This window comes from Panthera leo, chromosome E2 (assembly GCF_018350215.1).
Source record: "Panthera leo isolate Ple1 chromosome E2, P.leo_Ple1_pat1.1, whole genome shotgun sequence".
Lineage (NCBI taxonomy): Eukaryota > Metazoa > Chordata > Mammalia > Carnivora > Felidae > Panthera > Panthera leo.
Window position 1 is genome coordinate 9105350 of NC_056693.1, and position 27460 is coordinate 9132809.

At 58.1% G+C, this 27460-nt stretch overlaps 3 protein-coding genes across 11 annotated transcripts; 2 read left to right on the forward strand and 1 right to left on the reverse strand.

Moving 5' to 3' along the window:
- Positions 1 to 7309: 7309 nt before the first annotated feature.
- CA11 (carbonic anhydrase 11) lies at positions 7310 to 12139 on the forward strand. The gene is made up of 9 exons (XM_042918284.1): positions 7310 to 7415; positions 7509 to 7583; positions 8312 to 8454; positions 9792 to 9977; positions 10196 to 10291; positions 10436 to 10508; positions 10612 to 10766; positions 11017 to 11182; positions 12011 to 12139. Exons 1-9 carry the CDS (start codon positions 7349 to 7351, stop codon positions 12034 to 12036), a joined length of 987 nt encoding a protein of 328 aa, XP_042774218.1. The 5' UTR covers positions 7310 to 7348; the 3' UTR covers positions 12037 to 12139.
- A 565-nt stretch (positions 12140 to 12704) lies between these two features.
- Positions 12705 to 18686, forward strand: LOC122207919 (D-box binding PAR bZIP transcription factor). Of its 2 annotated transcripts, none has more exons than XM_042918285.1 (4): positions 12705 to 13292; positions 14218 to 14628; positions 16250 to 16461; positions 18043 to 18686. In XM_042918285.1, the coding sequence occupies exons 1-4, from the start codon at positions 13154 to 13156 to the stop codon at positions 18256 to 18258; spliced, it is 978 nt and encodes a 325-aa protein (XP_042774219.1). In that variant the 5' UTR covers positions 12705 to 13153; the 3' UTR covers positions 18259 to 18686. The 2 variants fall into 2 exon arrangements, with proteins under 2 accessions (XP_042774219.1, XP_042774220.1); XM_042918286.1 differs by lacking the exon at positions 12705 to 13292 and adding an exon at positions 13401 to 13773.
- Positions 18687 to 18717: 31 nt separating this feature from the next.
- SPHK2 (sphingosine kinase 2) lies at positions 18718 to 27451 on the reverse strand. 8 transcript variants are annotated; one of them, XM_042918278.1, is made up of 7 exons: positions 27150 to 27451; positions 25993 to 26239; positions 22389 to 22866; positions 21346 to 21495; positions 21120 to 21214; positions 20919 to 21034; positions 18718 to 20445 (listed from the first exon to the last, which is right to left on the reverse strand). In XM_042918278.1, the coding sequence occupies exons 2-7, from the start codon at positions 26029 to 26031 to the stop codon at positions 19341 to 19343; spliced, it is 1983 nt and encodes a 660-aa protein (XP_042774212.1). In that variant the 5' UTR covers positions 26032 to 26239; positions 27150 to 27451; the 3' UTR covers positions 18718 to 19340. The 8 variants fall into 8 exon arrangements, with proteins under 8 accessions (XP_042774212.1, XP_042774213.1, XP_042774210.1 ...); XM_042918279.1 differs by lacking the exon at positions 27150 to 27451 and adding an exon at positions 26857 to 27141; XM_042918276.1 differs by lacking the exon at positions 27150 to 27451 and adding an exon at positions 26822 to 27141.
- Between the last annotated feature and the right edge of the window lie 9 nt (positions 27452 to 27460).

A 27460-nucleotide genomic window follows, 5' to 3' on the forward strand; every position in this document is an offset into this window, starting at 1 on the left:
AAGTACCATGGAATGGAAGGTTGTCATAGCCTAGAACTTTCCTCGCCACCTCACCTCTGCCCCCTGCAGCCACAGTCAACAATTTCAAATTTGGGTGATCCTTGCAGGAGAGTCACCGAGGGAATGCTCTGAGGGAGTCTCAGAGGAAGGGATGTGACTTACCGTCCACTGGGGCCTGGAGAGCAACCCTGTTCCTTCCCTGAGAAGAAAGAAGGCCTCTCAGCCAATGGAGAGTCAGGATGGGCCATGATGTCATTGGGTGCTAGGAAGAGAGAACGGGCCCTCCAGCCAACAAAAAGGAAGGAAATGGCCCACTCCACCCGCATGTCCTGTCCATCTGCAAATCCTGTACCCTCCATCCGCTACATACGTTCGTAATTCAACCATTTTTACCATGTCCACTGCCACCACGTGGTCCAAGCCCCCACCATTGTTCTCCTGGGTTATTACGGTAGTGTCCATACTGGTCTCCCCTCTCCCCCCCCTACTTAGAGTTTTCTTCAGACAGAACCGGGATGGTGGCTTTAAAACCCAAGTCAGGGGCACCCCGGTGGCTCAGTCGGTTGAGCATCCGACTCTTGATCGAGATGGAGCCTCACGTTGGGCTCTGCGTTGACAGCACAGGTCTTGGTGTCAGGGTCGTGAGTGCAAGCCCCGCGATGGGCTCTACGAGGGGCGTGAAGCCAATTACAAAAAACAAACAAACAAGAAAAATCTGGATGTAGTCAAGCCACCCGGAACCTCCTGGCTTTCCTCTCCATCATCCATAGAGTGCATCAGGATGGAAGAAGGTAAAGAGAAAAGGCCAAAAGTCCCACACAGCTGACTTATAAGGGTTATTTTCCAAAAACTGCTATACAATCCCTCTGTTCTTATCTCATTGGCCAGAATCTGGTGATATGACGACATCTAGCTGCAAGAGAAGGTGGAAAACAACTTTTAATGCTGTGCTGTCTTGGAGCCAGCTAAATAGGGTGTTTTACTATCAAAGAAAGAGAAAAAGAAAGAATGTTTCGGACAATCGGCCAACCTGACTTTAGGCCAGACCCTTAGCCAATCAGAACCCAGAACCCAGAGTATGCTATGACATCATGAAGTGCTAGGCAGAACAGCCTTTTTTTTTTTTTTTTTTTTTTTTTTTTAGGCAGAGCAGCCTTTTGGCAATTCCAGGAAAAGAGAAGTTGAGATTCAAAGGAGTCTGGTCATGGCATTGCATTCCACCTTCTGCCGTCCTGACCTTGGATTTTCGTCTGTTTTGTTCCATGTTGTAACCGCAGCCCCTAAACTTTAATATGTGTGTGTGTGTGTGTGTGTGTGTGTGTGTATTTAAATGCCTGGTGGCCGGGGCACCTGGGTGGCTCAGTCAGTTGAGCATCCGACTTCGGCTCAGGTCATGATCTCGCGGTCCGTGGGTCCGTGGGTTCGAGCCCTGCGTCGGGCTCTGTGCTGACAGCTCAGAGCCTGGAGTCTGCTTCGGATTCTGTGTCTCCCTCTCTCTCTCACCCTCCCCCATTCATGCTCTGTCTCTCTCTGTCTCAAAAATAAATAAACATTTAAAAAATAATAAAAATAAATAAATAAATAAATAAATAAATAAATAAATGCCTGGTGGCCACAGCTCCCTCAGGAAAGGAGAGCCCAAAAGACAGAGAGAACACAGATCTGCAAGAATTTGCTGGGCTCCCCCAAGAGAGCGGAAGCTGCGAACAGCTCTCTCTCCCTGCTCTCAAGGCGAGGAGTTGAAGAGAGGCTGTGGGAACCATCCAGGCCTGGAGAGTCCTGGCCCTGTCGCCTCCCACCCAGGGGTCAGGGAGGCAGGAGATGAAACTGAGGACCGAGGTGAGCCCCATATGTTCCCTATGACCCAAACTTTGTTCCCAGCGACCGAGACAAATAGGCGTGAAATCCACATCTGGGACCCACCTCCGGCCTGGCCATTCCCTCCGCCTCCGGGCAGCGAGCCCAGTCTGTCTGTGTGCTATCGTGGAGGCCACACAGGTGGCTTCCAGAACTCAAAGGAGCCTCCTGCCCACCTCACCATTGCTGATGGCTTCCTAGAAGAGTAGACTCCTGCAGTATCTAAGAGACCGAGTAAAAATTTGCCCAGCAGAGAAGAGGAAAAGAGAACCTCTTTCCTTTTAGAGGAAGAGGCAAGAGTTGGTGCAAAGTTCTCGAAGCCAGAGGGCCTGGTGTGGTTAGACCGGAGAGATTAGGCTGGGGATTGGCGGTAGTCAAGGCATATGAGGCCTCTAAGGCCAGGCTGAGGGCCTGTGTGTTTTTTTCCGCGGGGCCCTGGGGAGCCCTGGGAGGTCTATGAGCTAAAGAAAGGGGAGAGCCAGTCCTCTAATCACTGAGGTGTTCAGTTCACTGGGAGAGCCCAGAGAGGGCTGTGAACCTAGCCCGGAGATCAGGAAACGTGTCTTAGAGAAAGTGATATTTGAGATAGGCCTTGAAGGACAGATGAAGGATTTGGTCACAACAGGGACAGAGAGAGAGAGAGAGAGAATCTCAAGGTGGCTCTGCACTGTCAGCATGGAGCCCGATGTGGGGCTCAAACTCAGGAACCGTGAGACCATGACCTGAGCCGAAATCAAGAAGCCAGGAGGCCCTGTAAGCCTTCCTCTCTCTCTTTTTTTTAAATTTATTTATTTTTGAGAGACAGAGAGAGATAGAGCTCGAGTGGGGGAGGGACAGAGGGCAAGAGGGAAACACAGAATCCGAAGCAGGCTCCAGGCTCCGAGCTGTCAGCCCAGAGCCCGATGCCGGGTTCGAACCCATGAACCGCGAGATCATGACCTGAGCCGAAGTCGGGTGCTCAATAGACTGAGTCACCCAGGCGCCCGCGGAAGCCTTCCTTTTAGTCCCCCCTCCCCTACACAAAAATGTTTTCTCCACCATTTCTCACTGCCACTGTCTCTATTTTGACTCCATTTCTTCATTTATTCCTTCATTCAACATACTCTCTTGAGGTCTCCCTGGAAAATACTGGGATGGAGACCTGAGTCAGACCCAGAACTTGCCCTGCAGGGGGAGGGTGTTGTAGGGGAGAGACCTACGTACAGTCACATCGGTGTGATGTGTGATAATGGAGACAGCTTGGGGCTTCCCCTGTTAGATCAGAGAAGGCTTCCTGGAGGAGGTGAGGCCCTTGCTGGACCTTGCAGGAAACCCAAGTGTCTCCCAAGCAGATAGGAGGGAGCCAGAGTCTCAAGGGGAGAGACATGGGAAGTATGGTCTCATTCAATCATGTTCGATTTCTCTCCTGAGGAACAGCCCCATGTGCCCTGTGTGGGGCAATGCTGGGGACCCAGAGATGGGTCAGGCCTGGGCCCTTGAGAGAGGACACACAGGAGACAGTCCCTCCTCTAATGGGATCTGTGCTCTAACGGAGGAAGCACAGGGCATTAGGGATGTGCTCAGTAGGCACTGACCCAGCCTGGGGCATCAGGGAGGGCTTCCCGGAGGAGGAGAGCCAACTCTTAGGTAGAGCCTACTCTTCCTGACGTGTCAGGAAGTGAAGTGTCTTGTCTGTCTCTCCCTCCATGTATCTCTGGCTCCGTCATTGCCTGTCTCCGAAAAGTTCCAAGACTTTCTCAGTATTTCTCCCCACCCGTGAGGTCGGCTGCCATAACCAATGACCACAAACCATGTGACTGAAAACAACAGAAATTTATTCTCTCACAGCTCCGGAGGCCCGGAGGCCCAAATCAAGGTGTCGACAGGGCCATGGTCCCTCTGAAGGCTCCAGGAGAGGATCCTTCCTCGCATCTCCCAGCTTCTGGTGGCTCCTGGCATTTCTTGGCTTGTGGCCACATCACTCCAATCTGGATCTCCCTCTGCCTTTCTCTCATAAGGACACTTGTCATTGGATTTAGGGTCCAGGCAGATAATGCAGGAGGATCTCAAGGTCATTAACTTGGTCACAGCTGCAAAAACCTTTTGGCCAAATTAGGTCCCATTCACAGGTTTGAGGCACCTTCCTTTCTTCCTTCCTTCCTTTCTTTCTTTCTTTCTTTCTTTCTTTCTTTCTTTCTTTCTCTTTCTTTCTTTCTTTCTTTTTCTTTCTTTCTTTCTTTCTTTCTTTCTTTCTTTCTTTCTTTCTTTCTTTCGTGTGTGGGGGGGCACCATCCAACCTACTATATCTTGGATGAGTCGCTTCTCTCTCTCACCAGCCTCAGTGTTTCTATCTGAATAATGGGGCTAATTTTTTTATATTATTATTAAAGCATGGGGACAGGACCCAAGGGCAGGAAGAGCTCTATAATGGGGCTAATTTTAACCCCACCTCATGGGGCAGCTTTGAGGCTTGAAATAAAGCCTACAGGGTGCATGGCATGGCCTGGTGTCTAGAAAACTCCAGTCAGGGCGGCTTTTCTCCATCAGATTTGGGTCCCTCTTCCACTCTTCCTGACGCTTTCCCCACTTTTCTGCATCTATGCCTCCATTGTGTTTCCTCCATTCCTCTTTTTTCTTTTTAAGTTTATTTATTCATTTTGAGAGGGAGGAGGGCAGAGAGTGGAGAGAAAGAGAATCCCAAGCGGGCTCCGCACTGACAGTGCAGAGCCCGACGCAGGGCTCGAACCCACCAACCGCAAGATCGTGACCTGAGCTGAAATCCAGAGTCGGATGTTTAACCGACTGAGCCACCCAGGTGCCCCTCCCCCCCTCTCGTCTTTGTTTTCCTCCTCTGCTCATCCACTTCCTAAGTGGAGAACTCTGGGCAAGTCACTGATGGCTTCTGACCCTTGGTTTCCTCATCTGTAGAATGGGACCACAGCCTCGACCCCATTGGGCGGCTGGGGATTACATGAGTGAGTTCACAGGAAGTCTCAGAACTCTGCCTGGGATGTCGTAGCTGCTTTATGTGCTGGCTGTTATTACTGTAACTTATTATTATTGTTGTTGTTGTTGTTGTTACCATGTTATCGCCATTGTTTCCTTTGTCTTGCCTCTTTTCCCTGTCTCCATAGTTCCCTCAAGCATCTCTCTCCACGTGTCACTGAGTTTCTGAATATGTGTCTCCTTGACCTCAAAGCCTCATGGGGCTTTCAGGGTCCATCTCTCCCCGTTGTTCTGTCTCCCTCTTCTTCTCCCTCTTCTCTCTCGTGGATTCTCTGATGCTTCGAGAGGAGGGGCCTAATCTCTTAGGCTTAGTGAGACTTAGCGACTCACTTCTGAGGGACAGAAGAAAACAGAAGTGATGGTGTGTGGTTTTGGAGATTAGGTCATAGAAGACCTCTCTCTCTCTCTCTCTCTCTCTCTCTCACACACACACACACACACACACAATCACTCACTCTGGGGAAGCCAGAAGTCACGTTGTGAGGCCCACTGGTGAGGAGCCCAGGCCCTCCCGGCAACCGCCGTGTAGGAGAGCTTGGAAGTGATTCTCCAGCCCCAGTCGACCCTTCAGATGACGGCACCCTGGCCCATAGCCTAACTGGACCCTCATGAGAGGCCCTGAGCCGGACCACCCAGCTAAGCCACTCCCAAACCCTAACCCCTCAGAAACGGTGAGACAACAGATGTTTGCTGCTTTAAGCCACTGAGTTTGGGGGAGATTTGTTCCCCCCATATCCATTGTGGCAATGGATAAGTCATACATGCCTTTCTTTCTCGCGTTTTCTCTTCGTTTCTGACTCTCTTTGGGCGTCCCTGTCCCCTCCATCTCTAGGTCCTTGGAATGTCCGTTCCCAATTCTCTATCCGAATGTCTGTCTTTCTGCCTCGACTCTCTCCCTTGACGTCCCCGTTGGTCTGTTTCTGGGTCTCTCTCCCTCCGTTTGGGCCGCTGGGTCTCTGCCATCTGGTCCTTTCTGGCTCTCTCTCTTTCCCTGCAGTGTTTCTACTCAGGTGCCTGTGTGTGTGTCTGCCTCTTTCTCTGTCTCTCTCTTTAGTGTTGGCTGTGTCACTCTGGATCTCTTTTCTATTTCTGTCTCCCCCCCCCTCTGGCCTTGCCTGGCGACTCTTTCTGGCATCTCCGACCTGCTGGGTGGATGGGGCTCTCTGTTGCTATAGCTAAGTGTGTATGCGTGTTTCTTGCTCTGTCTCCATCAGTATCTCTCTCTCTCTCTCTCTCTCTGTATCCCTTTCCGCGTCTTTCTACCTGGATCTCTCTCTCAGCGTGTGTCTCTGTCTCTCTCGCCCTCCCTCCTGGCCTCCCCATCTCCAGCCGGCGGTCTCCCCCGGCCCTGGCGCCCCGAGTCCATCTCGGGCTCCCTTTCCCTTCCCAAGCCTCGGCAGTTCCCCGACCTCACCTCCGGCTCTCTCGCCTCCGCCTCCCCGGCTCCTCCTCCCGGCTCTCGGTCCCTCTCCAGGTCTCTGCCTCCCCCTCCTGGTCAGCCGCCCGCACCGCACCCCGATCTCCCAGGGGATCCCTCAGCCCGGTTAAGGCAGCCCCCAGCCGAGGCCGAGCGGGGCGGGGGGGCGGGGGCTGCAGGCGCCGGTGAGGGCTCCAACCCGGGTCCCCGCGAGCGGGGGGACCTCGGATCCTCCGGCGCCAGCGGGACCATAGCACCGAGACTTCGGAGGACTGTCAGCGCCACCTTAAGCTCCCCCCCTTCCCCCTTCTGCGGAGGATGGGAACTGCCAGCTCCGGGCCCTAGGTGTCCTGGCCAACCCCCCCCCCCCCGCCCCGCCCCCATGGCCCCGGCACAGTTGGAAGCTGGGGATCGGCCCCCAGCGATCCCTCCATCCTGCCCCTTGGGCATCCCCCCTACACCAGGCCGAGGAGCGTTCGCTGCTGTGAGATCACCCGCCCCCCCAGCAACAACGACAAAAAAATTAAATAACACCCAGAGAGAGAAGAGAGGGAGGGGGAGGAGGGAGCGGGGACGAGGGAAGAGAGAGACGGAGAAGAAACAGGAGAGGCAGGAGAGGAGGAGGTGGGGAGGCAGGGAGAGAGAGAAGCTGGAGACAGAGAGAGACCGGGAGGAGGAAAGAGAAGCAGGATGGAGATATGGGGTTAGGTGGCTGGGGGGAGGGGGGGGGAGCTGGAAGAAGACAGAGCGAAGAGGGGGGGGTGTGGATTAGAAACCAGGAGGTAACCCCGGGGAGAAGCAGGAGGCAGAGAGAGGAATAGGAAGATCAGGAGGTAGAGGGAGGCTGGAGGGTTGGGGAAAAGAGAGAGAAGGAGGAGAGGAAGGGAGAGCAGGGAGAGGAGGCGGGAGGGGATTTGGGGGGTCTCGGTCCTCCCCACCACCGCCTCGGTGTTTGGGGAACCGGTCTCCCTGTGGGGAGGAGAGGCAGGCTGGCAGTCCTGGAGGGACTGGGTCCCACAAAGAGGGGCCAGAGGAGCTGAGAGAGGGGGCCGGGACATTGGGAAGGGGTCGTTCAGAGGCCTCCCGGGGATGGGGCTTGCAGCTCGACTGAGCGCCCCTCGAGCGCTGGTACTCTGGGCCGCACTGGGGGCAGCAGGTAAGGCCCAGGGAGGGGGGGTTGGGGCAGGAGCCCCTGAGCGGGGGTGGGGTGGGGTGCCCAGGAGAGGGGCTCAGGCTGCTCTCTCCGCAGCTCACATCGGACCTGCACCGGATCCGGAAGACTGGTGGAGCTACAAGGATAATCTCCAGGGAAACTTCGTGCCAGGTGCAGCCAGGGCGGGGACCCGGGAGTCCGGGCTGCCGGGTGCCTCCTCCCTCGGACCCAGGAGCCCTCTCCTCACGGGACCCGGGAGTCCCAGCCCCTCCCTCCCTCCCTCAGGAGTTGGGCCCAGCCTCTGAACCCGGGAGCTCACCATGGGACATTATATATGTGCATTTCAAGTAGTGAGTGGGAGTGAGTGGAAGGAAGGAGTGTGGGGGTGGAAAACAGCGCGTGTCCCTTTGCCAGGAAAGAGGCAGGTAGGTCCTGGCTGTTCCTGGGAACCAGTGGGGCGCCGGCCGGTTCCCCTGCCTTGGCCAGCCCTGTCTTGCAACTCCTCTCCCCAATACATTCATCATCCAGCTGCGGGACACGGGAGACTGAAAGAACTACGACTCCCATAGGCGCCTGGGCGGGCCGGCAGTGGATGGGCAGGCTGGCTGCCCTCAGGCCTGCTGGGAGTTGTAGTTCCTTCCCCCCAATGGCTTCATGACTTCAGATCGGTTTCATCCAGGAGGGTGCTAGATGGTCTTAGGAAACTCCTCCAAGATTCTTCTGGGACCCAGGATTCTGGATCCCAGCCCCCTCCTCCCTCAGACCCAGGAGTCGCCGTCTCCTGCCCTTCCTCTCCTGGGATCCGGGAGTCCAGACCACAGCCTGTGGGCAGATCCCAGCATTGGGATCCAGTCCCTATTTCTGACTCCTTTCCCTCCCTGCCCCATCCCTGCTTCCAGGGCCTCCCTTCTGGGGCCTGGTGAATGCCGCCTGGAGTCTGTGTGCTGTGGGGAAGCGGCAAAGCCCCGTGGACGTGGAGCTGAAGAGGGTCCTTTATGACCCCTTTCTGCCCCCACTGAGACTCAGCACTGGGGGAGAGAAGGTAAGGGGCCTGGTGGGAGGGGTTACCCGATCCCCTGGGGGTGGGCACGAGTGGGGGTGCGTCTCTGAGGTGGAAATCTAGCCTGGGGTAAGGAGGGGCACACACTGGGTGGAAAGGAGGCTCCTTCCGCTCGAAAGTGGATCACCTGTTCCCCCCTCCCCAAACATGGCTCGCTAGTTTTTCCACATCTGTAAAAGCAATTGTAAAACAAACCGCTCTCGGTGCTAGGCCCCGTTTTAAAAGCTTGATAATAAGTCTTCTAATCCTCAGAAACCACACCATGAAACAGGTGCTATCATTGTCCCTATTTTATGGATGCAGACACTGAGGCACAGAGAGATTGGGTTACTTGTCTGAGGTCACACAGCTAGAGTGCCATCCCTGGGATCCAAACCCAGGCGGTGTGGTCCTAGCCTCCACGTTCTTGCCCACTTTGCAGTGCCATTTCTTTTCTTTTTTTTTTTTTTAATGTTTATTCACTTTTGAAGGAGAGCGAGCGAGCATGAGCAAGGGAGAGGCAGAGAGAGAGAGAAAGACAGAAAACCTGCAGCGGGCTCCAACGTGGGGCTTGAACCCACAAACCAAAGATCATGACCTGAGCCTAGCTTTGTGTGTGTGTGTGTGTGTGTGTGTGTGTGTGTTTTCTATTATTTAAATAAAAATACAAAACATCCCGTCATTGTCCACAAGGTCCTGTACCATCTGGCTCCTATCTCCTCTCCTTTGCTCACCAAGCTCTGGTCCCACTGGCCTCCTTGCTGTCATGGAAACAGGCTACCTTAGGGCCTTTGCACTTGCTGTTTCCTCTTCCTGGAATGCCCTTCTCTCTGCTCTTTGCAACTAATTCCTACTTATCTTTTAGGTCTCCACTCAAATGTCACTTTCTTGTGATGGCCTTTCCTCATCCCACCCTACCCCACCCCCGATCTAGGCTGGGTTTCCCATTACACCTTCTGAGAGCTTTCAGTTCTTTACTGCATGAGCATATAAGATGTAACTCATTAAGCATTTACTTATGTGATTCCTTATTTATTGTGTCTGCTCCCTTAGCATGTAAGTTCCATGAGGCCCAGGGTTTTTGTCTACTTGTTTTGCTCTCCTCCTGGCGTCCATGGCACATAGTAGCAGCTCAATAAATATTTGTTAGTGAAATAAATCCAGCGATCGTGAGCACCTGCCACGGACCAGAACAGAGCCTGGCAAAGTCACTGGTGTTGAAACTATGCTGAATGATTAAATGACTGTCGGAAGCAGGAAATGTAGGAGTGGAATGCGGGAGCGAAAAGATCTCTCTTCGTCCCTGTGACGGCTCCCACCTCATTCCACCTCTCCCGCAGCTCCGGGGAACCCTCTACAACACCGGCCGCCATGTCTCCTTCCTGCCTGCACCCCGGCCCGTGGTCAACGTGTCTGGGGGGCCCCTCCTCTATAGCCACCGACTCAGTGAACTGCGATTGCTGTTTGGAGCGCGGGATGGAGCCGGCTCTGAACACCAGATCAACCACCAGGGGTTCTCTGCGGAGGTGGTGGCCACTGACCTCTGACCCTTGACCTTCGCCCCAAGTTGACCCAATTGCTCCCCCACCTTACCTTTCTTTTGAGGCCTCACCCCATCCTCTTTCATAGAACAGCCCCCCGAGCACTAAGCTTTAACCTGACTTGAGACCCCAAGGGCCCAGAGCTGTACCCGTTCTCTCCTCCCCTTCTGCTGGGGGACCCCCACTCTGTGCTTCCCTCCCAGGTGCAGCTCATCCACTTCAACCAAGAACTCTATGGGAACCTGAGCGCCGCCTCCCGGGGCCCCAATGGCCTGGCCATTCTCAGCCTCTTTGTCAATGTGAGCCCAGGCAAGAGTCTGAGGGAAGGTGGGGTCTGAGCCAGAAGGAGGCTGGGAGGCCCAGGCTCCCGCGTCCTGGGGAAGGAAGGGATTGGGGGCTCGGGCTTCTGGATTCCTACCTCCTCACCTCGTACCCCCACACAGGTGGCCGGCAGCTCAAACCCCTTCCTCAGCCGCCTCCTTAACCGTGACACCATCACCCGCATCTCCTACAAGAGTAAGTCCCTGGTGCGTTGGTGGGGGACTGGGGGAGCAGTGTGTGCACTGGACGGGAGCTCAAGAAGGGCACTCCTCTTCACTCTCGCCCGGTTTTCCCGCAGATGATGCCTACTTTCTTCAAGACCTGAGCCTGGAGCTCCTGTTCCCCGAATCCTTTGGCTTCATCACCTATCAGGGCTCTCTCAGCACCCCGCCCTGCTCGGAGACGGTCACCTGGATCCTCATCGACCGGGCCCTCAATATTACCTCCCTCCAGGTGACCCAGTGTGCCCTGCAGCCCCTTTGGCCTGGCTAACCCATTCCCTGGCCTGGGCATCCTTCCTTGGCCTCACCTACTCTCCTCCCTTCTTCCTTGTCCGACTGTTGGGAGGGTCAGACAACCTTTGGGGGTGGGCTGGGGGTGAGCAAAGCCCCGCCCCCCCGCCCGAGGGGCGGAGCTTCCCCTGAGACCATTCACCCGGACCGTTCCTTATTCACCCTCAGTTTCCCACCCCCTCCCACGGCAGATGCACTCCCTGAGACTCCTGAGCCAGAATCCTCCGTCCCAGATCTTCCAGAGCCTCAGCGGTAACGGCCGGCCCCTGCAGCCCTTGGCCCACAGGGCCTTGAGGGGCAACAGGGACCCCCGGCACCCCGAGAGGCGCTGCCGAGGCCCCAACTACCGCCTGCATGGTATGGTCCAGTCTGCACCCCCCTCCCCCGCACGTCTTGGTCTAACCCGCCTATGTGTTTCCCACCCCCCACCCCCCGCCTTGTTTTCCCAAAGTGATACAGTCCTACCCACCCCTCTGCCGTTTCTATTTGGTCCAGCCTCCTGAGCTCGCGCTCGCTTTCTCCCTTCTACGTGTGTGTCAACATGGTACAATCCACCTCCACGCCACAGACCGTTGCTGGTCCGTGATTTGTCTTTTCCTCTTCACCCGCTTGCAATCTGCAACTTGTATATAACCCGAACCCGAGCCACCTGGCTTCCCTGTGGTACGATTAACTACTGGGCCGTGGTTCCTATTGCTATGGCTTTCCACAATGGTACAGCCCGGATCCCTTCCCTGTTTCCATGTGGTACAATCGCATCGTGTTCCATAATCTGACACACACCCCCTTCCTGGAAATCAACATGGTACACTCCCCTTCCCTTTCTGCTGCCTCCCTGTGGCTCAGCCCTGCGATCTAAAGGCCACCTCTCCGGCTTCTCCACATGGTTTGGCCCAGACCCCCCCCCCACCCCACCCCCGCCCATGAATACCTTCACATAGTTGAGTCTGATGCTGAAACTGGACATCCGTATTCCACCCTCCTGCTGCCTCCTGCTGGTTCAACCCAGTGCCGGTCCAGAATCTGCCCGTTTTCCCCAGCTTGTCGACCTGGTACATTCCGGGTTCCCCCTTCGCAGCCTCCCTGTGGTTAGAGCCCTACGTGGCCCAGCCCCCGCCCCTCTGCAGGGTCCAGCCTGTGGTGCCCTAAACTAACTCTCCCCCACCGGTGTCGTCTGTCTTACAGTGGATGGTGCCCCCCATGGTCGCTGAGACTCCCCATCGAGGACTGCGCCTGTCCTTTCCAAGTCTCCCCACTCGGGGAGGGGAGTCACCCCCAAAACAAAGCTATTAAAGGGACAGAATACTTCCTGTTTCTTAGTGGTCTGATTCTAGGCGCGGCGGGGAAACATTTGGGTATTGGAGAACAGCAGCCTTCTTCTAGAAACCAATCTCCCTCTTCCTAAACCGCACCACTCGGTTTTTGGCTTCCTGTTTCCCCAAACCGTCATTTAGATTAGCGGCTCCTTTAAGTGGCGCCTCTTTCATTCCCCCCAACTCACCCTCCCCGTCGGGCAGCACGCGCAGAGCCATGTGCTTCCCCCTCCCGCCTGCCTCATTGGCCCGAACTGGGTCACGGTCCCGCCCCCAGTGCCGTCTCCCATTGGGCAAATGTAGGTCAGGGTCCCGCCTCCCACCTAAAGGCACAGCAACTTCCCGCACTTAGCCCCTCACGCGCCCTCCCGGGCCTTGGCGGATGCTGGGGTCCCATTGGCCGCGCGTCTCGAGGGGTCAAGACGCGATTGGCCCGTGCGTTCAGCCGGAGGGAGGCACGCGGCTGGGGTGCTTGGCCCGAGAGGCAGGCGGGGGCCGAGGGGAGGGGTGTGCGCTGTGGCGTCGGGTGTTTTGGTTTGGCTTTTTTTTTTTTTTTTTTTTCCGCGAAAGAAGTTTGCGTTGGCCACGCCTCAAGGCGGCCGCCTCCTCTTGCCCCCTCCCCCGCCCCTCCGCGCACACCTCTTGGTGCAGATTGCAAAGCGCCTTCCGCTGAGAGAGCTGCAGATTTTGCAAGAGCCTAGCTCGCCCACCTTGCTGGAGCGCCTTGTGTCCCCCTGAACTCCGGGTTGCAAAGAGCCGGTTGCCTGATTTGACCACCCCCTCACCCGGACTGCATGGTCTCCTGGGACCCTCTTGAGTTGCACGTTTCTGCACTGAGGACTGCGAATCCCCGTCACTCTTAGGATTTGCAGTGTTCTGGATACTGGAGGCTTGCAGGCTACGCTCGCCCGCTCCTGGGCAGGCACTCGCCAGAACCACAGGAGTGTGCCGCTGACTGGCAGGCCAGCTCTTCGCCTCTCCATGAGCCCGTGAGCTTACGGGCAGGTGCCCGGTGATGGCGCGGCCCGTGAGCGACAGGACCCCGGCCCCACTGCTGCTGGGCGGCCCAGCCGGGGCCCCCCCTGGCGGGGGAGCGCTGCTTGGGCTGCGGAGCCTTCTGCAGGGGACCAGCAAGCCCAAAGAGCCATCCAGCTGTGAGTTCTAGCCCCCGCCTATCCCAACTCTGACACCCAACTCCCTTAGGGATTCAAATGCTGGGCGGGGGGGGGGGGGGGGACTACCTCCTATCGTGCCGAGAGTCCATTCTCAACCTTCATCTACACAGTTACTAGGGTGTTTAGGACCCTAGATCCCTCGGCACCTAGGATCCAAAAGTACCTGCTTAAAGCCCATCCACCAGGAGGACCCAGGAGTCCCCGTGTCCTCTTCCCGGAGGACCCAAGAGTCTAGGCCCCAGCCCCCCGCTTCCTCTGGGTTATGAGAGTCCGGACCCCTGGGGTCCAGGAAAGAGGGAGGGGGTGTGTCGGATGCTCACACGGTATTGACACGGGCTTGGGCGGGGCCTCCTGGGGTCACATGGAGTCTGGGGATGAGGAATGTGCCCCAGGAATAGAGCCCCTTCCTGCCCCTTACAGAGTGTGGGGGTGGGGAGAAGCGGCTACAGTGAGCAGGGGGGTAGGTTAGAGAGAAATTACAGAGCCGTCATTTTTTTTTTCTCTCACCTGCCCACCCCTCCACCTGCCTCTTTTTGAACTTCGGTCCTCCTTCCGTGGCTCTGTACCTTCCCTGGTCTCTATCTTACCCCTCTCTGGGTCTCTATCCTCCCCCCCCTTTCTGAGTCTCTCTCCCTCTCTCGGTCTCTGCCTCCCTCTCTGTCTCTGCCGCCCCCGTCTGTGCCTTCTCTCTCTGGGTCTCTTTCGCTCTCTTGAGTCTCTGTTGCTTTCTCTCTGGGTCCTTGCCTTCCCTCTCTGATCTCTCCCTCTCCCCCGTCTCCCTCCTCTTTCTCTGGATCTCTGCCGTGTGGGTCTCAATCCCCCCCATTCTTCCTGTCTTTCTGTGTCGGGGTCTCTCCTCCGTCTCTTCCTTCCCACCCCACCCGGTCTTTTTCCCCGCCCGCAGGTCTCCTGAAGGAAAAGGAGCGCAAGGCGGCTCCGCCGGCATCCACGGTCCCCGGGCCGGGCCTGGAGACGGCGGGCCCGGCGGATGCCCCAGCTGGGGCGGTGGTGGGCGGCGGATCCCCGCGGGGGCGCCCGGGGGCCGCGCCTGGCCCGGGTCTGTTGGCGCCGCTGCTGTGGGAGCGGACGCTGCCGTTCGGCGACGTGGAGTACGTGGACCTGGACGCCTTCTTGCTGGAGCACGGGCTCCCGCCCAGTCCGCCGCCCCCCGGCGGCCCATCACCGGCGCCCTCGCCCGTGCGCACGCCCGCACCCTCCCCGGGGCCCGGCTCCTGCGGCTCAGCTTCCCCTCGTTCCTCGCCGGGGCACGCCCCCACCCGGGCTGCCCTCGGGGCCGCGGGCGGCCACCGCGCAGGTGCGACGGCGGGGGCGGGACAGGGCCCCGGCTGGGCGGGGCTTGGACCTCGGGGGCGGGGCTGCGACCCGGGGATGCGACGGTGGGGCTGGGGTTGTGCGCCCAAATTCTGGGTCCTTCTAGGCGAGAGATGTTTGGAGAGAAGTCCGGATTCTGTGTCCCTTAATGCATCAGGGTACTGGGTCTCCTGGATCCATTGGAGATAAGGGACTTGGGACCCCAAATTCCAGGAAGTATGTCCAGTAGGGAGGTAGTGTGGATTTTTCGCTGGGACGGGGGGACCGAGGGTCCGGATACTCGAGGAGCCGGGACTGGGATCCCAGAACACCGGAATTATTTACTGGGGAGTGAACTGCACTCCAGAATCCGGGCCCAGAATCGGTGGAGTGTGGAAGGACCATAACTCGTAGGTCCTCTACAAGGGAGAAAGCAAGGTCTGGGCACAGACTTCTGTTTCACCATGATGTAAGGGACTGTCTGCCCTGGTTCCTGAGTCCACCAGTGGAGAAGGGCTAGCACCCCGGATCCTCTAGAGGGGAGAAGGTCGGGGATCTTCATTCTAGATCTTCCACTGAGGCGAGGACCGAGCCTCCTATGTCCAGGGAGAGGAGGGGCCGAGGATCCCAGAATCCTAATGTGTATCCCAGTGGCGAGGGAGAAGGAGGTCGGGGGGGCCGTTTCTCAGTGTGTTCCCCAGAGTGCAGGAATGCCTGGATCTTTGGAGGTTGAGAGGTTCGAGCTAAGAAACCCCAAAGAGCCAAAGGAAAAGTGTGCTCTCTCGGGCACTGGGGGGTCCAGGGGCGGTCTGCAGGTTGGGGATTCCCGGACACACCTGCCCCTGGCCGGACCTCCGGGCGGAACCAGGGCCCTCCCCTTCCCAGCCGCACATTCCCGCGCCACGTGAGTCCTCTCCTCTCTCCTCCATAGTCTTGACTTCGCGCACGCGCGGTCACGCGGAGGGGGCGGGGCCTGGGGAACTAGAGGGCGCCCGTGGCTGCAGGGGGGGGCGGGGCGGGAAAGCAGGCGCCCGCACGTGACTGGCCCTGAACCTGTGTCCTCAGCTGGCCCCGGCTTGGTCGCTCTTAAAGGCACAGGCCGCCCCTGTCCCCTCTCTTGAACCGACCTCCAAAAACCTGTCATTTCCGCTTTTCATCCCTAACCCTTCGAAGCCAGCAGCTCTTAAGAAGCTTACCTGAAGCCTTTTCAGTGCATTGGATTTGTTTTTCTTGAGCAGCCCCCCGGGGGGGGGGGGGGGGGCTAGGCTTTGGTCAGGGATTCAGTAAGCAGGATTCGGGCTAGACTATGGGAAGGAAGCTGACGCTGCCAATCCGAGGGCCAGAGGTGTTAGAAGCAATAGAGCAGACTCGTGTTATTTAGGGTAAGTCAGTTATAATTGGGCTCATTTCTGTGTTTGTAAAAGTGGAGTCGGTTCCATGATTTCTAAGCTACAAGGTAGCTTAGGGACTCTTCGTAGTTTATATTAGAGAGGTTGATCTCAGGCAGGCTTTACGGTAGGCCTCATAAGGGCCTTCCTCGGGGTGGAAAAGATACCTGAGCAGGGGGTAGCCTCTGCGGGTACCAAATATATACACACTCAGGTGGCACATTCTGTTTCCCCAAGGCCTGACCTCTCGGGACACACCCAGCCCTGTGGACCCAGACACCGTGGAGGTGCTGATGACATTTGAACCCGACCCAGCAGATTTAGCCCTGTCGAGCATTCCTGGCCACGAGACCTTTGACCCTCGGAGACATCGCTTCTCAGAGGAGGAACTTAAGCCCCAGCCCATCATGAAGAAGGCTCGGAAGATCCAGGTGCCAGAGGAGCAGAAGGTGAGCGCTGCGAGATGTAGGATGTAGGCATGGCTTTTACAGGCCCTACGGCCAGGGATGGCCCTTTCCTCCCAGTCAGGCCTGGGCTTCTCATTGGGGTTAGCTCTCAAGGTTCCCTTAACCTACAGCCAAGGATCAGTCAGTCGTGTGAAGCCGTGGGGTGCGAGGCGGCTGAGGTTTGGGCTTGAGATTTACGAAGATGGTATTATGGGATGCAGTCTCAATCAGCCTTGCTGGGCCCAGTTGTACAGGCTTGGGGCTTGGACCGGGCCCAGTTACTAAGGACAGCATTCCTTAGCAGCAGGGTATCAGTCTGTTTCTTCTGAGCCGCTAGCCCTGCTGGGGCTGGTCCTCTGGTCTCTGATTTGGGGCATCGTTCAGGGTGCTTGCGTCTGCCTAGGATGCAGACTTTGACAGCCCCTCTGGGCCTTGTTTTCTGGGCCTGGACTGCTCCCTGGTGAGAGACCTCAAGTTCCCATCAGCAGCCAGAACTGCCTTCTGATTTGGGGCAGCGACCGCTTCTTTCCAGTCTTCTCCCTTTGGCCAATTCTGGAGCCTCCCCTAGTTAAGAGGTGTCCTGGCTGCTCACCAGACTTCACCTCACCCTTGTGTAAGACGCGACTGCTCGAAGCACCGAGGATTGGCCTGTAAACCCAGCCTAGACCGGCGGTTTCTCTTGTCATGGGGCCTGGACCAGATTTATCCTAGTGAGCAGGGACGAGGCTTTAATGAAATGGGGATGTGAGGTCATCTTTTGGAGCTCTGGGTGGCCCTTGTTACTAAGGAGTGGTCCTCCTCAACCAAATTCTAGGACCGGAGAACCCTAAGTGTAATGGTGTGGGGAGGCCTCAGGATAGGCCCTTTTGCTAAAGTACAGCCCTTCTGGCAACCAGGACCCGTTGGGAAGAAGGCAGCTCTCTGGCCTCTGTTCAAGGCCAGTAGGTCAGAGACTGGCTACAGTCATTGGGACCACCTAGACATTACCTTTGTTTGCTGGGGAAACAACAAGGAGGTTGCCTTGACAACCAGGTCCAAAGGCGCCCAGCTCTGGAAAGATTTATGGGACACAGAACCCCATCACTAGGGAGCCTAGGCTTTCCTTAGCAACCAGGATCTGGGCAGGTGATGCATAAAGCAGTGTTTTTTTTTATTTTTTATTTATTTTATTTTATTTTTTTTTTTTTTAATTTTTTATAAAGCAGTGTTTTTTATGGAGAGAAGCCCTCCGACCCTGAAGGTCCCATCCCGTTGCTAGGGAATGAGCATCCTTAGCAACCAGGGGCTAACTGGAGGCCCTTTGTTGGGTGAGGAGCAGTGGGGTCTGCTCTGCACAGTGGAAACATGAAACCAAATTGCTTTGAGTGTGGGTGGAACGATCTCACACCTTAGCTGTTGCTAGGGGCTTGCTCTCCTTAGCAACCAGATCCCTGGGTACCCATCCTAGGAGAGACCTGGTAACCTTTAAGCCCCACTGCTGGGCAAGAAACCCCCCAGAGGGTCTCTTAGATGCCCTCTGTCCTTGAAGGCACAAGGAAAGCTGCTACCCCTGGCCCTCAGTGCCTTCTCAAACCCCACCCCCAGGACGAGAAGTATTGGAGCCGGCGGTACAAGAATAACGAGGCAGCCAAGCGGTCCCGAGATGCCCGGCGGCTCAAGGAGAACCAGATATCGGTCCGGGCGGCCTTCCTGGAGAAGGAGAACGCCCTGCTGCGGCAGGAAGTGGTGGCTGTGCGCCAGGAGCTGTCCCACTACCGCGCCGTGCTGTCGCGCTACCAGGCCCAGCACGGAGCCCTGTGAGGCCGTCCCCTACCCTTGCCTGGCGGAGCTCTTCCCCGCCTCGGTCAGACTTGCGCCCCGACGCCCTTTTCCCTCCCCGCCCTGTGGCCCACAGGCCGGCCAGCTGGGTGCCCCAGGGACGTGATGATGCAGATAAATACATTTATATTTTTAAGAAAAAGCGAGCCTCCCCCCTCCCTCGCGGGGGCGGGGAGGGTCTTCTGTGTTGCCCCTGCCACTTCGGGGACCCCATCTTCCCACCGCCTCCGTTAACACACCCTGAATAAATCTTGAGAACCCCAGAGCCAGCTGTTGTGGGGGGAGGAGGCAGCTCCCTGGCCCCAGTTCAAGGCCATCGGGTCACGCTGGCCGCGGTACGTGGGCAGGTCTGGGCTTGGAGCCACAAAAGGCAGCAGCTACCGGAAGCACCTAGGGTTGGATCCCTCCCACGGGTTGCGTGGTGCAGCAGGGACGACGGTCTGAGAGGAATGCAACGACTGCCTTTATTGCATAGACCTTTTCAATTGCTCTGAAGATTGGGGTCGGGACGCACAGGAGACAGAAGACAGGAGACGGTCGTTTCCCCGCCCCCCACCGGCAAGGGGGCGAGGAGGAACATTAGTGCAAATCCGAGCGTCGGCCCCGGGGAACCTGCCCCTCGTGGGCTGATTGGCCAGTTAAGTGGAGGCACCGGAATGGATGGGGCGAGACCCGGGCCCTGACTGGCTAATGAATTCTAAGGCCTTCCCCAGCCCGCACATGCCAGGTCCCGTCATTGGACAAGACGTAAGACAGTCCCCGCCCTCAGTCGACCCGGCGTCCTACGAGCCGGAAGCGAGGGTTTGGGCTGAGCCCCGCCCTCATCGGTCAGGCACTACCCTCGGGGCCAGCCCGTTTGTGACCATCATGAGCCTCCGGAATTCGGGCCACACTCCAACTTTACCTCTGGTCCCCTGGGGGCGGGCGCAATCCTGAGACGGGGCTGGGGCCCCTGCGTGTGGGACCCTCGCCCTAACTCTAGCAGCTAGGCCACGCCCTTAGGTCAGGCTCCGCCTCCTTGGAATGTCGGCCCCGCCCCCGGCGGGCCGCAAGCTTCGTTGGGTTCAAGGCTCCCGACGTGGGCAGCCGGGAGGCCCAGTGAGCAGCGTGCCGAGGCCCGGGTGCATCTGCGCCTGCAGTGGCCCGTACTCCACCTGCTCTCCGTCCACAGTGAGCACGCCCCGAGGCGTGAGCGGCTCGAGGCGGAAGGCACGGGCCGCGGCGTAGCCCAGCTGCGGACAGCCCAGGCTGAAGTGGCTACCTCGCTCCATGGCCAGAAAGAGGCGTAGCAGCGCAGCCCGGGAGATGCCACCACGCACCCAGCACAGGTGCACCAGGCCGTCGTCAAAGCGCGCGTGGGGAGCTGCCACCAGGTCTGCCCCCAGGTGGCTAGGTGAGATGGCCAGCATGAGCACAAAGTCCCCCTCCAGCGTCACCCAGCCTGGGGGGAGTGGGGTGCCCAGAGGAGGGAGCAGGTGGTCATGCGGGCCCCTGGTAGAGACGGCTCCTGGAGAGCCGGGGGTGGGAGGGGGAAGCCCAGAGGATGCCAACGTTTCTGGGACCCCCTCGGTGATGGGTGACAGTAAAGCTGCCTTAGGGGAGCTAGGCGGTGAGGGCAGTGGTGGGTCTGGGGACAGGGGGGCATCCCCAGCCCCACCCCAGTCCCCGGCCAACTCTGGGCCCCCGCCATTGAGGGACAGGATGGGCAGGGGTTCAGGCGAGCCAGGGGAGGTCAGGGCGGGCTGGGGCAGGGGCAGGGGCAGGGGCAGGTCAGACACTGAACGATGCAGGGGTGAGTGTGCCACAGGTGGGGCTGGGGCCGGGGCCGGGGCCAGGGTCAGCTCTGACTTGGCACGGGGCAGGCCACGGGCAGGGGTGGGTGAGGTGGGCTCCACAGTGGCAGGGAGGTAGGAGAGGCGTCCTCGGTAGGTGTGCAGTGTGGCGAGGCCCAGCACTGTGCCCAGTGTGAAGCGGGCACTGCCCAGGGCCCTGAAGCGCTCGCTCTGGATATCCACGTCTGACACGAAGCCCCAGGCCACAGACAGGAAGGACAAGCAGCGGGAGCCGGAGGCCAGCGTCACAGACATCAGGTCCAGCGGGCGGCTGCCGCCCCGGCAGAGTAGCAGCGAGCAATTGAGCAGCAGGTCCACACCCAGGGCAGGTTCAAACCTTCACAGCCAGAGACGGGTGGACACAGTGGGAAAGAGTAGACGGGCTTGGGTGAGAGGCACAGAGCACAGGGTAGCAGGAGAAAGACACAGAAGGGGTAGGAAGCGGGGGGGAGGGGCGGGACCAGGCAGGCCGGTGGTGGCCTGGTGGTGGCCTGGCCCGCCTGCAGCAATTGGGCCCCCTCAGGATGGACTCTTCTTACTGAGCCAGGCTCCCTGTCAGTTCATTCCATGAGCGTTCCCCGAGTGCCATCTGTGTGCCAGGTACACTTCTGGGCACTAGGGACACAGCTGGGAACAACCAGGCAAAAATGTCGGGGGGGGTGGGGGGTGTATGGGGAGCACCCCAGTCAGACTGATTGGCAGCGGGCTGGCGGGCAAAGGGGACTTGGGGACATTAAGTGCCAGGCCGCAGGAGGACTCATCCCTCCCCTCACGGTATCCGGCTCACCTACGACGCAGGACCCCACCTACCCCCCATGCTGGTTCACAGCTCCGGCCAAGGCATTGCCTGAGCCACAGGGGAGGATGCCCACGGGCGTCTTCACAGCCTCTTCCCAGTCAGGGCGGTCCAGGAATCCGTTCAGCACCTGGAGGGCGGGAGACCAGACACCTGCGTCCCGGGGCCAGGCCAGCCCGGCCTCCCAGGGCTCAAGCAGGATGCCCCCGCCCTACCTCAAACAGCAGCCCGTCTCCGGAGACCGTGACAATGCCGTCCCACTCACTCAGCCTCAGCCCCTGAACCAGCTCCCGGGCATGGTTCTGTCGTTCTAGCGTGGGGAAGTCGGAGGTGAGCCAGGCTGTTCGGCTCCGTCCCCCCACCACGCCCCAGGCCTCAAGGCTCAGGAGTCCTAGCCTCCCCCCACCCCAGCCCCTACCTCCATCCTGACACAGCCCTTACCTGTCTGGATGAGGTTGAAGGACAGCCCAGCTTCGGAGATCATGGGCAGCACGTGGGTCTTACACCACTGCCAGGCCAGGCCCCGCCCCCCAAGGGGATTGACCAATAGGAGCAATCGGGGTGGCTTTGGCAGAAGCTCGGGGGTTATTTCTGCAAAGAGAGGGGAAGGCGTCTACATGGGCCCCAGACCCAGGCCCCTCACCGCAGAAGCAGTAAACTGCAAACAGCCCCAGGGGAACTGGGGGAGGGCTGGCACAGGAGCCTGCTGGGAAGTCAAAGGTGGGTTTTTTTTTTTTTCCTCCGGGGCTTCGGGTGCTGAGGCTCAGGTGTGCACCCTCCGCACCCCCCGTCCCCCAAAGGCAGGACTTGGGTGTCTAATCCCAATGCCCTTTGGACCCATGTGTGGGAGGAGGAAGGAGAGCTGTGGTTTTCACTTTCCTCTTCCTCAAACACCTGGAATCCAGGATCAGGTTATTCCACTGTGCAAGGCCCCCTCCCCGTTCCCATCCCCCAGGGCCCCCAGCCAGCCAGCAAGATCCTGGAAGACCAAGGCAGACTCACCACCTGGGGACCCTTGAACTTCTACCTTCCTGTGCCAACTGAGAAGCCTGGGGGGAGTGGGGCGCTCTGCCCAAAAGTCTCTGGCCACCCCCCACCCCCAAAGGCTGGATTCGATGCCACCTCTGGGCTCCTGGGCTGCCCTAGGGGACCTCTGTGAGTGCCTGTCCCTGGGTGGTGACTAATCATGTCTCGGTCTGCTGCTCGCGCCAGCCTGGGAACCTCTGACTCATCTGTGGTCAGGGCCCATGGAAGGGAGGAGGGGACACAGACAACCACCTACGGGAGCAGCAGACACCAATCATGTTTTCTCTGCCTGTGGTTTTCTTCCTTCTGTGGCCCGTCCCTGTCTATCACTCTTTTGATACAGGCCGAGAGAGACACAGCACAGACAGACACACAGTAGAGACAGAGATGCCCACAGAGGGAGACCCACAGAGACACCAAGGTGGCCCTAGGGACAGAGTGGCTGTGTAGTGCCTCACCCCCGTCCCCAGGCAGCGGCAGTCCACGGAGCAGACACATGAGGGCAGTGGCCCAGCGCTGGGCCTCAGCGCGGTTCTCCTCGTAGGTGGCCGCCCCGTCGACCCGAAAGGTGCGGGCGGCTCTGCGCCGGCCCCCGCGCCGGCCCTGCGGATAGGTGTAGATGCAGAAGTAGGCCGCTGCTGCGTCCGAGGGGCTGCGGCTCCGCAGGGTGCAGCAGCCGGACACCTCGGCCAGCGGGACCAGGCCGCCCCGGGGCCGGGCTTCAGGCTTTGGGCGCAGCCGCTGTATGTGTAGGGCCTGTGGTGTGAGAGTGAGGGCGAAGCGGGAGCTGCGGGCCGGGAAGGAGCCAAACTCGCCATGCAGGAGCGGGGTGCTGGCGGCCAATGGTGGCGGCGGTGGGGGGGCCATGGCCTTGGCCCCGTCCAGGGCGCTTCTAGGCCTGTGGCCCCAGCTCCAGGTCAGCTCCTGGTCTGGCCTCTGTGGGGAGGGAGGAGGGCAGGAGTCAGAGTCCAAGACCCCTATGGCTGATAGAGAAAAGCAGGGGCGGGGCCTGTGGACAAGGAGACAAGGGGGGGCGGTGACAGACGAGATGGGAGCATCAGAAACAGACAAGGCTCAGACAAGGGTGGGGGGAGACCTTGAGGACACAGGACAGAAGTCAGTTGTATAGGAAGGCTAGCATCCTGGAGGGTGGACAGCCAGGCATGCAAACACTCATTCACTTATCCCCCAAATAATTATTCAGTGCCCTCTATGTTCTAGTCACAGTGCCAGGCCCAGCGAACACAGCAGGGAACAGAACAGACAAAAATCCCTGCCTTTGTGGAGTTTACAGTCTTATCAGAAGACAGAAATAACAAGACGAAGAGGTAAAATATATAGTATGTTGGATTAACAAGGGCTTTGGAGAAAAATAAGGCAGAGGAGAGAGATCATGATGGTGGAGATATAAAGAAACAGACGTGCAAAGACGGAGAACACCACGCACACACACGCACACACTCACACGGTCATCTCTAGATGGAGAAAGTAACAAGGGAGAGACACTGGGACCCAAAGAGAGGGAGAAGTTCTAGGAGCCAGACAAACTCTGAGAGGAGGGGACCACCAGCTTCAAGGAGCAGACAGCTCAGATGATGAAAGATACTTAGGAGAGTCAGAGTTTAGGGGCTCCGGGAGGTCCTCTGAGGATCAGAAAGACAAAGGACAGGGCAGATAGGAGGGGGGGGGCGGGGGGATGTAGACAGCTGGAGATCAAGAAAGAGGAGCTAAGGAGTCAGAGAGTTAGAGAAGCCACACGCAGGCACCTGCAAGGGGCAGGGGCCAAGAGCTGGACCCCGAGCACTGACCTGGGCGTCTGGCCGCCTGCTCTCCAGGGAGGGGGTAGGAGCCGGGCCTGAGGTCCCCTCCCCGGAGACCTTCCCCCTGCCCTCTGCCCAGCTTCTGCCTCCTTCCAGCTCACCTTTGTCCCCCACCGCCCCGCCCACCCAGCCACCTGCCGGTCCTGCCCTCTCCTTCCTGGGCCCAGAGCTGCCCCAGATGCACCCCCATCTATGGACTCACCCTCCGGAGTCACCTCTGCCCCCCTGTCCTGGGCAGCTCCCTCAGGCTCCACCCCTAACTTGAACTGATCCCTCCCCGATCCGTTAGCTCAAATCAGGCTTAAGTAGAGAGTCCTAGATCTCCCCCAGTCCTGGGCCTGAGCCTCTGTCCCCAGGTCCTCAAGTCTCAGGCCCGGTCTCCGTTCTCTCCAGCCCCTGCCTCCTGCTCCCCCAGACCTGGGCATGGGTCTCCATCCATAAGTTCCCCCCCAATCCATAAGCCTGAGTTCCTGTCTCCGGTTCCTCCGGTCCAGGTCCTGTATTCCCACCCCATTTCCAGAACCCAGTCCCAGACCTGGGTTTCCATTCCTGGATCCCTCAATCCCGGTTCTGGTCCTGCGTCTCCATCCCACACCCCTGGTATCCCAGTCCCGGCCTGCGTCTCCGTTCCTCTCGGTCCCGCGGTCCCCCAGACTCGGGTCCCTGATCCTACCCCCGCACCCTCCTCACACGCCGAGTCCTCCTCCGGGCGGCCCCTCAAGTCAGCACCAACCGCCCCCATCAGACCCAGGGGTGGGGGGAGGGTGTGCATCGTCTCAGCCAATGGCCGCGCGGCCGGCCTGAGCCGCACCAGTGAAAGCGTGCGGGAGGCGGGGCCGGCCGGCTCGCGAGCTTGGCGCAGGGACTAGCCGAGGGACAGCTCGAGAACTGGGCGGGGCATCGCGCTCCGCGAGATCAGCTGCCATGGTAGGTGAGGGCACACGCGCAGCAGAGGGGGCGTCACGACTCCATTGACAGCGCCGCTGACGCCATCTTTGTGGAGGGCAAGTGGTAGGCCTGTCCTGTCCATTGAGTTTATAAAAGAAAAGGGACGTGAGGAAGATCTCCGCCTGCAGATTAGAGACTGACCCTAACACAGGTAACAAAGACCCAGAGATATGCAACGGAAGTTAGTAAAAGAGACCCAGAAAAGCAGAGTCAGAGGCAGTAAGAGTGCCCTCTGTTTTTCAGATAGTTACAGAAAGACAGACAAGCGCTAAGAAAAACAGAGATATATACAAAGAGACAAAGACAATAGAATTGAGAACATGCAAGGCTAAGGCCACAAGAAGACCCAGAAAATGATGGACACAGAGATGGAGACAGATAGTTCTGGAATGAAAGCCAGGGAGAAGAGGCTCATTAATTCATCTATTTACCTTGGATCCAAACCAGGATGGAGGCAGCCTGACATGGACATCTGCCCACTGAATGACCCAGTAACATGGCAAGACAAAGAAACAAAGAGAGAGAGATGGGGAGAACCAGTATCTGAGAGAGACCTCTAGGTCAGGGATGAGGGAGGAAGACGATGTTGGAGGACCAGAGGCCCAGAGGAACCGAAATCCACAAGTCAGAGAGCAAAAATGCTGGGGCGCCTGGGTGGCTCAGTGGGTTAAGCATCTGGCTTCAGCTCAGGTCATGATCTCACTGCTCATGAGTTCGAGCCCCGCGTGGGGCTCTGTGCTGACAGCTCAGAGCCTGGAGCCTGCTTCAGATTCTGTCTCTATCTCTGTGCATCTCCCCTGCTCGCTGTCTCTGTCTCTCTCAAATATAAAATAAAACATAAAAATAAATTTAAAAAAAAAAAGCAAAAATGTTGACAGAGACATAGAGAAGCAAAGAAAATGTGCAATGGAGAGAAAGACAAGAATAGTATCAGGAGACCAAAAAAACAGAATCACAGAAAGACACATGCAGAAGGAGACAGGGACAGAACTTGCTAAAAGTGATGAATGGAGGAAGTTCATTTACTGTCAAACAATGTTCCTTGTGTTTAAACCCAGAGTAGCAACGGCACCAGATAATATACGCCAAAGAATGATCCAGAGAGCGACAGGGGACAGAAAGATGGAGAGACAGGGAAACACACATCTTAGTCGGGGAGAAAGGCAGGCACACCAGACAAAGAGGCTGGGACTCAACGACAGACACCAAGTCACAAACGCAAGGGCACAGCGACACGAAGAAAACTGTGTCCCACGGTATGGTGATCTTCACGTTCACGTGGACCCTTCCTTACCTGATCCCCCTGCTCCTCTGTTTCGAGGTGTCCATTCATCTGCTGGCCCTCTGCTTTGTTACCACATCAGCAAGGCCCTGGTCCCGGGCAGGAGGCCATGGGAGGGTGGTATGGGCAAGGAGTCAAGCCTGACAGTGCGGGCCTGGCCTCTGGCTCCGTGGAGGACAGGTGGATAAGTAGGAGGATGAAGGGCAGGCCGGCCGGAGGCCAGGCTGGATGTGCTGGAGGCCCAGCAGGCAGGGCTTCCCTGAGGAGGGAGAAAAGAGGGGACAGGTCAGCTTTGTCACTGCCCCAGCCAGTCTGTCCGGTCTTACACAATAAGGGCTGATAATAGGAAAGGAGGCTAATTTGTATTGAGTGCTCATGTGTAAAGCATGGTACTAAGCGTTTTGTTTTTTTTTTTTTTTTTTTTTACTAACTTATGTAATTCTGGAAAATATGTGCCAAGCCTATTATCCCTTTTTTGTAGACAAGCAAAGTAAGGCGCAGAGAGGCTAAGTGACTTGCCCAAGGTCACACTGTTAGTAATTCGCCGAGCCGGGATTTGAATTTGGCTACAGCTGACACGACCCCCATCTCACCTTCTTTTCTGTGTCTCTGCTTCTCCCTCAATCTCCATCTCCCGTCTCTTTCTAGGTCTCCATTTCCCTCACCCTCGGTCTCTGTCCACTCCCCCTCTGGGTCTCCAATCCTCCTCCCCTCGGAGTCTTTTCCTCTCCTTCAAAGTCTCTCCTCCCCCTCTCTTTCTGGAGCTTTTCAGCGATTCCCTCTCCACCCCACCCCACCCCCAGGCCCGGGGCTTCTGTGCGCCCCCTCCGCATTCCGGTACCGTGCAAAGCCCTCGCACTGATCCTGCTGGGTCACCTGAATCTCTCCGGCTGGGAAAAGCAGCCCCCCAGATGGCAGAGGCTGAGGAGGGGGTCAGAGAAAGAGGAGGGGGAGAAACGGCATCTAAAAATGGGAAATGCGGGATGCTCTAGACTGGGCTGCAGCAAGCGGATCTCGGGTTAGATCTCAGGTAGGACTTCCCGAGCTAAGGCCGCGCCAAACAAGCGCGGCACGAGATAAGAGAGGTGAGCCAGATAAGGAAATGCCTGAAGCGTGGGGTCAGAAGTTTCCCGAGGTTCCGACAAGCCCCGCCAGCTCCGCCTCCTCACCTCCAGTACTCGGCCCGCCGGGTCCTCCCGGAGCCACAGAGAGGCCGTCGGCGTCGGGCCAGAGCGTCACCGCGCGGCGCGTTCTCCTAGCTCTGCGCCACATCTCTCTCGCTCCCAGATCCCTTTCTTCCGGAAAACTATCGAGAACAGGGACTGGTGGGGCCAGAGAGGCCCCCGCCGGGCTTGGCCCCTCCTCCTCGACGTAGCGCTCGTTCCCCGTTGGTGGTTCGTCCGCTTATTCCGGAATCGCCCCTACGGCCGCGGAGGCGATTCGCCGTGAAGGGGGCTCGGCCCGAGGGCCGCGCCGCGTC